This window comes from Actinia tenebrosa, unplaced genomic scaffold, assembly GCF_029948245.1.
Source record: "Actinia tenebrosa isolate PJP-AT-01 unplaced genomic scaffold, QUT_ActTen_1.0 PGA_scaffold0__85_contigs__length_37466705, whole genome shotgun sequence".
In the NCBI taxonomy this organism is placed as follows: domain Eukaryota; kingdom Metazoa; phylum Cnidaria; class Anthozoa; order Actiniaria; family Actiniidae; genus Actinia; species Actinia tenebrosa.
Genome location: NW_028292569.1, coordinates 2,082,471 through 2,093,668, shown reverse-complemented (window position 1 = coordinate 2,093,668; position 11,198 = coordinate 2,082,471). Strand labels below are relative to the sequence as shown.

At 37.0% G+C, this 11,198-nt stretch overlaps 2 protein-coding genes, 1 long non-coding RNA gene and 1 pseudogene across 5 annotated transcripts; 1 reads left to right on the top strand and 3 right to left on the bottom strand.

The window, feature by feature from the left end:
* Positions 1-1,644: 1,644 nt before the first annotated feature.
* Positions 1,645-4,838, top strand: LOC148913199 (uncharacterized). Of its 2 annotated transcripts, none has more exons than XR_016119008.1 (3): positions 1,645-1,783; positions 4,429-4,557; positions 4,642-4,838. It is a non-coding gene; the product is annotated as an uncharacterized LOC148913199 (long non-coding RNA). The 2 variants fall into 2 exon arrangements; XR_016119009.1 differs by having other exon boundaries at positions 1,645-1,796; positions 4,429-4,475.
* LOC116300136 (retinoschisin-like) lies at positions 2,408-4,939 on the bottom strand. 2 transcript variants are annotated; one of them, XM_089025753.1, is made up of 5 exons: positions 4,832-4,939; positions 4,381-4,540; positions 4,039-4,083; positions 3,718-3,753; positions 2,408-3,270 (listed from the first exon to the last, which is right to left on the bottom strand). In XM_089025753.1, the coding sequence occupies exons 1-4, from the start codon at positions 4,910-4,912 to the stop codon at positions 3,722-3,724; spliced, it is 318 nt and encodes a 105-aa protein (XP_088881879.1). In that variant the 5' UTR covers positions 4,913-4,939; the 3' UTR covers positions 2,408-3,270; positions 3,718-3,721. The 2 variants fall into 2 exon arrangements, with proteins under 2 accessions (XP_088881879.1, XP_088881880.1); XM_089025754.1 differs by lacking the exon at positions 3,718-3,753.
* Positions 4,940-6,407: 1,468 nt separating this feature from the next.
* LOC148913198 (uncharacterized) lies at positions 6,408-7,391 on the bottom strand. Its single transcript, XM_089025997.1, has one exon. The coding sequence runs from the start codon at positions 7,389-7,391 to the stop codon at positions 6,408-6,410; it is 984 nt and encodes a 327-aa protein (XP_088882123.1).
* On the bottom strand, positions 7,391-8,352 carry LOC148913197 (uncharacterized; annotated as a pseudogene).
* Positions 8,353-11,198: the final 2,846 nt, after the last annotated feature.

Genomic DNA, 11,198 nt, shown 5'->3' with positions numbered 1-11,198 from the left:
TAAAACATGAGGATAAACAGAATAATAACAATAAAAACTATATATATATATATGTATATATGATAAATCGTTCTCTTTCCTTTTGAATATGAAACATGTGACTCTCGTTCCATAACAGTTTGAATTGAAAAGCTGTGGGTTTTTTTAAACATTAATAATGGTGGCGGACATTACTCATCTTCTCGTGCTCGCAAATTATCATCGTAAAAATGACATGGGATGTTACCAAACGTTAAGCTAACCTTAGAAATGTAATACAATCATGAATTTTGAGGAAGTAGGAATGTATTTTTGATAGGAAGAAGGAAGAAGGAAGCAGGATAAATAAAATGGAACCTAAAATTAAACGTTGGGGGTGGGGGTTAGTGTATGACGTATACCGTAATATATGCTGCCCCGTACATCGATGATGGCTAATGGGTTATATGGCTACATACATTTTTTGAACATATTCATGAAAATAATGAATAAATAAACATAATTCTTGCGGTTTTAATATCGTATGATGTCCTCAGTTTTGAGAGAATTTACATTAAATGTTACATACATTAAATAATTACGATTTATAGCTTTGAAGCTGATGTTTTCTTTCTTGTTTGCTGATAAATATTATTTTTTCATTAATTTTGTTGATGTTGTTGTTTTTCAATCCGGCCACAAAATACAAATGAAACTTTTACTTTCCTCCTATTTTTAGCTTTCCTGTTACCCTCATATTCTAGTACTTTTTCAGTAGTGCTATATATATATATACATATATATATACATATATATACATATATATACACTCGATTGCAGAAACCTTGTAGTATGCATTTATACATTTATACAAATATCTAATGAGATGCATAATACGAAATAACCATTTTTAACGCTTAAAACCAATTGATTTATAATCTGTACGATCTAATAGGCAAGAAAAAATATTTTGACAGTCATTAAATGAAACAATTAATAAATAAAGCGATTTTTCTGTTTTGCATATCATTAAATATACTGAATAAATTAGATATATGTATAAATGTATACTACAACGTTTCTGCAATCGAGTGTATATATATATATATACACACACTTGATTGCAGAAAGGTTGTAGTATACATTTATACAGATACCTAGTGAGATGCAAGATATCAATGAGACGCAGAACGTAAAGCATGCTTAAATACGAATGCTCAGCCACTACATTTTGTGGAAAAAAACTTCTTTAATTTGTCTTTTACAATACTTTAGTTCTCGAGAGACGAAACAGTAGAGGAACAAAAGACATATGTATATATGCAAAGTTGCAGAATTTATTGGTTAGGTATATATATATTTCCATTTCTATACATTGAAAAGGTTTCTTTTTGTTCGAAGGCAGAATTTAACACGAAATTTTCATAAAATTAGGGCAAACAAATTAACAAATGTATTGGAATCATTTTCACTTTTTAAGCACTGATGCTGGGCTACTGGTGTCCCGGCTCGATGTCGCCACCAAGCTACATCCCATGTCTGAGCAGTGAACACATCTCATTTCATGCTTATATAGACGTGACCATTATCATTAGAAATAACAAAAGTAATCTTAATGGAGTAAGAGCAGTTCTCAATATTACTCGAAATCTGTAGCTGCCACATATATACTGAAAGGCTTTTTTTTTTTCGAGGGCGTCAATCAAAGTTAATCACACGCGCTGTGCTTTTTACATTTTCGATTGGGGCAGCAGTGGCTTAGCGTACCAAAGTTGGAGGGATGAGCACAAGCGTTTTGGAACAAAAATTCCCGCAAAAACCAAAGGTAGTCCAACAAAGTAAGAAAAATAATAAAGTTATGATTACCAAAACACGTGAAAAACCGAATACCGAGCTATATAAATGTAAGTGCCGTTACAGACTTAAAATTATTATTTTACTAAGAAAGACGGCAAAATCAATAAAAATCAGAAAATCAGATCAAGAAAGTAAAACAAACCGAAAAAAGAAAAAAATTAAATGAATAAAGATTAAGCATCATTTATTGGCAATAATTTAAAGCAAAATTAGTTTCTTTACCGATACATGATTGTGGAGCAACGAAATGGTACGCTTTATAGGATAATGGGAATATATACTATTAAATCAGTATAAATATATCATGAATATGTTGATGAATTATATGGATTTAATGTCTGTTTATGTCGGGACATTTGGCGAAAGATTCAACTGTTGTATGCTGTTATTATAATTAATTATATAATTGCTAAATAATTTAGATTACAAAACTCCCCCCTTTATTTTTGCTTTATCAATAATAGTGATGCAAGCGACCTACTGTTAGACTATGAAGAAAGGCTTTTTCTTCAGTTTTTGAAGAAAAAGCCTTTCTTTGACTTTTTCTACCAACCTTAGAAAGCGGATGCAAAAAAACTAAGCTCTTACAATGCATGGTTACTTCAATTTATGGCAGAGATTTGAAAACTAGAATGTTCGTGCTGCTTCCAAAAGCGCGAGGTGGAGGGCACATTTGGAGCAGGGAACAATTGATGTAATTTTTAGAGAAATTAATCATGTGCTCCAGTGACTTGGATACAAATCATAACAAAAGCGCATCCAAAAATGGAGGCGGGAGACAAAGTTGACTGTGCATGGAGATACATTTTTCCTCACAAGAGAGGGAAAAGCCCTGTTTCTTTCTCTCGTGCAACTACTCTCGCCTAGCTCTGACCTTGAAGAACTGAACTCATATGACTATGAAAAGGCAGTGCATACGGCACGGTAAAGAATTACAGATTGATTCCTTTCTTTGATCAAGTAAGAGCGCGTGATTGCTTCTCGTTAATTCAAGACACTTGGAGATGATACTCAGTTTTGCGTTCATGGCACGAAGCATATAAAATGTATCTGCCACTGGAGCATAAAAAGACCTAGTGCTGAAAGCACGTGCATGGTAAATTCCCACGAGCTCCTGCAGCTAGATGCACAGAGCGCATATTTTTTTAACCCCATTAATTTGAATTTGCAGCACCATTGTTTTACCTCATGTAAATTACGAATAAAAAATCACGAAATAGGTAAACTCGAGTTTTCAGTTTTAAAGTAGCGTAAATTATACTGATTGCGCGTGGTCTGTTGCTCAATGCACATATTTGAAACTACAGTTCTTCATTTTGTAAGCAAATAGCTTGTCTCTTCCGCTGCACTTTTTTATTTTAAGTTTCTGGGATGATTATTTCAGCTACACAGTGTGTTGCGTTTCCAAGCTGGATGTAAAATCGAATCAGTATGATTGTCGACGACGCTTTGGAGCTGTTAAATTAAGTTAAAATAGAGGAAGAGTTAAAAAAAAAACACTGGAATTAGGAAGTATTCAGACAGCTATATACACACGAAAGCGTTCAAGTAATCCGACTAGAAGCGAAAATGAAAAACAAACAAGCAAACAGTTTAAAAAAAGAAAGCAAAAATGTATTCAAAGGAACTACCAAGCAGGCAAAATAACAAAATATCAAAACGCCAAATAGTTAGACAGGGATGGATCCAGGAATTTTAGAATGAGGTGTCTATTACAAAGGTTTTACCAGGAATTCGAGAAAAGGGGGAGTGAGTGTTTTAGTCACCTCTTTTACCATCCCTGGATCCGACCCTCCTGAGTTACATCAGAGTCAGACTAACGAATGAACGAACGAACGAACGAGCAAACGAAAAAGGAACAAATATAGAGTCCTCTGAGCAGGACATCTAAAGATACCCTACCTTTTTATTCTTTCGTGTTAGTTTTCGTCGTCTTCCCTAAAATAACAATGTTTTCAACTTTGTTAGCATTTATCACGTGACAATTGTATAAATAGACTTCACAGAAAAAAAGAAAAAAAACCCTATTGTGGAATCTATATTCCAGGTGAATAGGTCAGAGCGAATTTTTTTTAAAATCTTAAGTGACAAGTGTACATGTTTGTATTAATAGCCTTCTTAGAAAATGAAATGATTGTATTATGAAACCTTGATCCCAGGTCAATAGCTCAGGGCAATTAAATTGTATAGAAAAAAAGAAAACAAAAGTAGTCGTTTCCTTACCAAGGTCATTGATATTACACCTAGAAACTGGAACAAGTTTGCAGTCTAGAAAGGAAAACAAACATATCATCTTGAAACTGTATAAATTTCGATTTAAATCACGAATATTTTCATTTTTATACGACGTATGCTTTACGCTTTCAATTGTTTTGGCTTCCTTCCATCGAATTTGCAAAATTATTACTTTTATAATGAATCCAAACTTAACATAAAAAAGAAAGAAAAAAAATAGAAAAAAAAAAGGTGGGGAAAATGTAGGTCTGCAAAGCATCTTGGTTTTGGTAGTGACATAATAACACCATCATCAAAACATACGTAACAACAGTTACGACTACAGCTTACCTCTACATTTATAAACACCAACTCTCATACAGATATCGTGTTTTGCAGGATCAAAAGATGTGTACCATGAAGTAGGATTAACGTGAAGGAATCGGGCAAGTACAGGTGGATTGAGAATGTTTTCTGTGATTGACCTGCGGTCGCAGTTTCCTTGGAGGGACTTCACCGAAAAAAAAAGTTATTATTCATATTATAAATTTAAAATTGTTTCATGTTGCATTTTCACACTTATTTTTTTCTTCTTCTTCTTCTTCTTTTCAGGAGAATACCAGGTTAATTGCACACCGCGCCGCTCAATGACCTCATCTCGAGGAATTTGAATGCGAGGCTACACGGCTGCCGTGTGATAGAATGTCTACTATCCCTGACTAATAAAGGATTACCGCGTCTGGAAACCTTGGGTACCCAAAAGTTCACTCATGATAAAGTATTATTTGATAAGCATACTTACCCTTGGGTAATTTTTCCAGTTGATATTGTCAATACTATACTTGAGAGCATATGTGTAGACCCAGTTGTCCCAGTGCTCCATACCTTGTGTTGCAACCTTACCAATGAGTGTTGGTGTACCAAGGTCGATTGAAAAATATTGGTTTGCGTTTTGACTGACAGCGAACTGATGCTCGGCACACCAAGCTCCTAAGATGTTAAAATAATGCAGTAAGGGCATCAAGATTACGGCACATAACAATTATGGATTGTTTTTTTTAATAGCACGGAAGACCGGCATTATGTTTTTAATAATGTTAATAAAGTTTTGAGGATATTAGTTTTTTGATGTTAATAGTCTTCGTGAAAAAGAAAAAATAAGTCTTTTTTAGTTTGGACATAATTAATATTTTCCCATTTCAGACCACGTGTCATTCACTAGGGTACCAGTTCTTTGTCTAACAGTTGTGCGCGGGAAGACACATAAATAAGGATACAGCTCAAAAAAATATGTTATTCCCAAGAGAATGACACGTGGTCTGAAAGGAAAACAAAACATTATGTCCAAACTAAAAAATGTATATTAATGAACTTACAACTTACATTAGCTACCTCACCCTCATTAGATTTTCAAACTAACCTGCATTCTGTGTGTTGTTTAAGATGCCGTTGTAAGGCGCATGTCGGAACTGAATGATCTTGTCACCAGTATCTTTGGAGTAAGTTGACGAGGCAGAAAGCTGATGAGGCGACAAGCTTATGAGTTCAAAACCATTGCCACAGGCTGAAAAAAATATGACAAAAAAATCAGACACATACCGTTATTACATAGTCCATCTATGAAACAAACTGTGAGCCGGTCGTTATAATACATAGTACAGTAATACATAATCAATCTGAGAGTCCATATAATCAATTGAAGTAGTTTCTTCAATTTGACAGCAAAGCCTATGAAACGGATTTTCAAGACTCTTAATAATAAAAAATGGTGCCACTTGAGCTCTTAACGTACTTCTGAGATCTGGATAGCCATAGGAAGCAGGCTGATTAGGTTTACAGCTGCTTGACGTAGCTGGCCATGGGGACTCTGCTTCTGGCTTGGGAACTGCCGGGTTATTCGTAGATGGTCGGGTTTTATTAGAGATTAACATGTGAGGTTATATTTTGGTAGCATTGGAGAGGTATTGTTAACATCAGGTGTCGATGGAGTGTAGTTTGACGGCAAAGGGATTTGAGTCATCGTAGCATTAGGAGTTGACGGTTCAGGAGGCAACGGTACATTTTGAGAAGATTGCGTTGATGATCCATTGGTCAATTGTGGATTAGTAGAGTTTGCATTTGGGTTTATTGTAAAAAGAGCAAAGGAATTGCCAGATGATACGTAGGGGGGAGGGGTATGGGGAGTGGTAGGTCTCACTTATGCTAATGAGTGTGCCAAATGAACCATCCTTTAATCGCTCAGCGTTATTCTTTATATTCTTCGATTGCACGTTAAGTCATCGCGGCCATGTTGGTGCCATTTAACAAAAGATTTCTAATGGTTTTGAAGAAACCCAAGAAACGAAATCTGATCACTACTATATACAGTATATAAAACACTAGAACTGTAACAGTAAATAAAGCCAACACGATTTTTGAAGTAACTTTAAAGCAACTTCAGATAAAATTGGTGGAGGGCATTGAATATACCTCTCATTGCAGTCAGATGACCACCTTCCCAATGTTTTAACCAACCATGGGGGTAGGCCCACTGAGGCTGCGGTTGTTTCCGCACCAGTTCTAAAACTATGACCAGCATAATCCGATGCCTGATAACCCAAATAGGAAAGAAGTTGCCTTGTCTCAGCAGTTAATGCATCTTTTGTCAAGGGACGTCCCAAAGCAAATTTAAAAAGTGGCGAAGGTGTAGTCCCCCTTTTGGTGAGATAAACTTTCATTGCGTTTACAGGGCAGATACTCTGATTAGTTTTCCCTATAAAAAGGGTATGCCCCACCCTGAATGGATCAGTTTTAGAGACCTTAATTCTGACTGAGAGGTGAGAGAGGTTAGACTGGAATGGGTGAAAGATCATATCAAGAGGTGTAAGATGAGTGTCAGGGCTGAATTGAGAGTTACAAGTCAGCTCTCCTAGCCGCATGAAACCGAAGAAGGCAAAAGTCATAGCAGCTCCAACCATGAGAGAGTCATAGCGTGAGGTGAAGTTAATTGCTAAAAGGGAATAGAATAAGTTGAGATGAGCCACAGTAATTGACAATCGAGTTCTAATGGAACTACCTTGAGATCGTTTAATGCCACGACAAACAAGGTGTAAGCGAAGGAACTTCCGAAGATTAAGCTGATAGCCGTAGCAAATGTGAAGGTGACGGACTGCTGCTAAGTTACCCTTGATAGTGGAATGCTTGACAAAGTTAGCTAGATAGGCAGCATACTGTATCAAGGTATTCTCGTCTGTTGGTAGAGACTGAGCATCCAAAGGCCTATAGAGGGAGAGGAACTTAATAAAACTTTTCTCTCCTGTACTATAGGTTTGCTGTGTAGATTCAGCAACTGAAAGACTGAGATAGCGTTGAATATCTGCCATTAGATCTTCAGGAGTACTGGTGGTACCAGGCATGGATCCCGGTTGGCTTGAGGTGCTAGCTCTCTGAACCGGTTCATCTGAAAGCGAGATAAGGAGTCGACTGTGTCATTCCTCTTACCCTCTATGTGCTCAGCTCTAATATAAAAATTGAACCTTAGAGTCAGAAGGGTTAAATGACGAACAAGATCCATAACTCTTGGGATACGAGACCTCTTTGAGTTTACAATATTGACAACAGATTCGTTGTCACAGAAAAATCGTATGCGCTTGTTAGAGAAAAAATCAGCCCACAAATGGCAGGCAACAACAAAGGCAAACAATTCTTGCTATGCAATAGAAATACCTGGCTGTCCTAGTTGCTGATGAGGTTACCACGTGCCCTGAAACCAGTGGGTCTGAAAAATGCCCTCAAAGCCCAGGGAACCAGAAGCATCGGTGTATAGAGAAAGGACATCTGAAGTGACCCAGTGAGAAGGCATGAAAAAGCTTGCCCCATTCCAATTGCGTATAAACTCCTCACACATCTCTAGGTCTTTAAAGAACCCTTTGCCCAACTTAATGTGATGGTGAGTTAAAGAGATGTTTCTAGTGAGCTGGATCATACGTTGCAAGAACGGTCGGCCTGGAGGGATAACTTTGCATGCAAAATTCAGAGAGCCAAGAAGTGTCTGTAACTCTTTAAGTGTACATCATCGTAATACAGACTTAGATTTTTTGGCAGCAGCTTAGACAAGTCAAAAAACTCACCAGTTTGTATATCTCTTACATACGAGGCAGGGATCTCTTGGTTTGGTACTGACGATTGTGGTGATTCTGTGATATTTCTCGGTTGATCTATGACAGTTTGTGGATTTCTAACTTCAGTACTAGGAGAGCTTTGGTCCCGCAGAGCATTCACGGCGGTGCGAGCCGCTTCGGTGGCGATATCACGAAATGACTCGGACATAGAATTCTTTATCATTGTTCGAAGTGTGTCCAATTGAACATTGGTGAAAGGCTGCCCGTTATCCCGGCTCTGTGGGTTGTTGTCCTCTCGGGAATCTTGTGTTTGATTGTCTTGGCGTTCGTTTTGGTTGTTGTTCAGAGGAGGGTGATCAGGTGGCACGTGACGTAATCGACCAATCACAATGATGATCACAGGCAACAAAAATATCGCAAGAATTTCATAGTCGTCGTAAAGAATAATTAATTTCCCCTCATATTACTTATCATAACCTCATATTTTTTAACTTTCGCATGGATTAATAGCAGTTATTCCTGTACACCAAGTCTCGTTTAAAGATAAAACATATTTCTATGTAAATTTCTAACATTAAGATGGCCATCACTTTCACACGCTAACACTGAAGGTTGAAATATCGTGCATCTTTATCGCTTGTCCTCTGGTTTTACAATGGATAACATGTCTGTGTTTATAAATATTTTAAATATTTAATTCCTAATAATCAAAAATATCGAGGTGAACCCCGGTGAACCTCTTACCGTTTCCGAGTTATTCTGAATGTTGTGCATGGTACTATGTCACCTATCACGCATATCTTGTCAAGATGGCGGGAATCACCCGCGTAACGCAACCATCCCTTCACATGAAAACATGGCACCACTAAATCGTTTCAGATAAGAAATGAAATCGTAATTTTGTTATTGTTTTATTTTATTGATTTTTTATTGATTCAGTTGGAAAATTTATCGGCAGAATACTTAGAATTTTCAGAATCTGAGACTTGTCATCGACCCCGGATCACAAGTCGAACGTTGTTATTATTAGCGTTACTTTGTGTGCTGTTACTTTCTACATCTGCATTTTCAATAATCAAAACTTTCCTGTTTGAGCCAGTGGAAATATAAGGGAAAAACATACTGTCATGTTCGCGGAATATAAGTATAATAGAAACTAAACTATTAGATACTATTAAATTTCAATGCAAAGTTTATCAATTTATCATAACCTTTAAAAGACTTTAGACTTCAATATTAACCCTGAGACAATACCCTGAGACAATACCCTGAAACAATAAGAACGCTTTATAATTATTTAAAACAAAAAGTTTCAATGATAAGAACCTAAGCTTGACAAGAAATGAATTAAGAATGAATGTATGTAATGAAATGAAGTGTTTTAGGAGATATTTTTGAAGAGAAAAATCGGTTCAAGGTTTGTCATCTTAGTCGCCGGGTATGCGATTTCAAGCCGATCGGTTGTTTGGATGCTCGATGTTCTAGCTCAATCAATCGCGTTTGAATAAAGTTATCAAATTAAATATCCACCACTTAGCGCTATTTTGAAGCAAGTAACAGCCCTTATGGTCAAAGGCCACCTTTTCACATTTAGTTCTCGGATTTTTTGGCAGTCAGGAACCAAAATAATCCTCAGTCGTTCGCTAGGGTTGCCAGTGAAGCTAACTTGGCCCCCAACTAGTTTTATCGACATAAATGGCAGAGACTTCACCGTACAAGTATGTAGAAACTGAAATTCTACACAGTGTAGGTATAGGAAATCACCAACTGCAAGAAAATCCACACCAAACCGGTGAGACAGATTTGGCATTCATAATGCTTTCTCGCCAGGAGATGTTCACACAACGACGGTCAAATGCAAATGAAGCGTAATGAAACTTTTAACCCACAATGCTTCACGCGACTTGATCACCCTCCTCTGGTTGTTGTTGGAGCGACGCTTCGGTAGTCGACCTCGTGGTCCGTTCATTGCATTGTTGTTACTCCTCTTTCTCGTCGAAGGCATGCTTGCACGAGTCTAGAACTCCTAACGCAACGTAGTAATAACGTATGTTGAAGATATTCGACGAGAGAAGGTCCAAAGTAACTTGTAATAACTTTAAAAGCGAAGCTAATACGCTCTAATGTTGAGTCAATTTTAATTCTTGTAAAGCTGAACAACAATGAATCACTGAATCCTTAGTCTCCCACACATCCGGTTTTAGTGTCGGTCGTCACGCAACGCTCCCTCCCCACGACACTAAAAACGGATGTGAGGGAAACTACTGAAACCTAAGCCAAACAGACTAATCATACTTTGATTGACAGGGAGAACAACCGAGCTGTGTTTGGACAAGCCTTGTGGGCTCACACGACCTTTGTACCCTCTCTATTGTTAGCATAAATGAATCATTGTTAACTATTAACTTGACTCTATTGAGCTCATGAGGAGCTTTGGTCAAAAAAGTTTACTTTGCATGAGGTCTTTTTAGGTGTGAAGTAATGTCCATCATTCCTTAAGTATAAGTGTGTAGGTGTCAATCCTGGTGTCAACATACACTTGTTGTTTGTAATTAGAGCAGATACACGGTAAGTCATTCCATCATCAACTTTTTGTTTGGGGTTTTATTGATGGACCTGATTTCCTACTGCCTTATCCGCGCAAAATATCACAAATAGCACTTTCGACAGCTTCATAACCCTAAACCGGTGACACAGCGAGTTTGTTTCTTAGAAATGAATGTCGTCCTTTATGTGTGGCGCGCCTGTATATCTTGATCAAGTTTGCCTCTTGGCTACAGTAATTGTTATTTTTTTAATTAGAACATATATTCAAAAGTCGACGTGCTTAGTTCACGTTACGTTTTAAAGTTTTTTTTCTTCATACGATAAAAAAATAATTTTCGTCATACGCTTTCTAATCGTTAACAAAATATGCAAAATCCGACTATTGATTAGAATTTTCTGCTATGATATGATTTCATTCAGGCTCATCGTAGAGTCGTTAGTCTACTTTAGTCACACAGTCGAATGCTTGATAAAACAAAAACAACATGAAATATGAAACTACTATAGTGTATTCTTAATAAA

Excerpts from the sequence above, each read along its gene's own strand:
- LOC148913198 (XM_089025997.1), bottom strand. The coding sequence starts at position 7,391 with ATGGCAGATATTCAACGCTATCTCAGTCTTTCAGTTGCTGAATCTACA.
- LOC116300136 (XM_089025753.1), bottom strand. The coding sequence starts at position 4,912 with ATGGAGCACTGGGACAACTGGGTCTACACATATGCTCTCAAGTATAGT. Across the intron at positions 4,084-4,380 it reads TGGTGTTTATAAATGTAGAG|ACTGCAAACTTGTTCCAGTT; the intron begins GTAAGCTGTAGT and ends TTTCCTTTCTAG. Across the intron at positions 3,754-4,038 it reads GTGTAATATCAATGACCTTG|GGAAGACGACGAAAACTAAC; the intron begins GTAAGGAAACGA and ends TTGTTATTTTAG.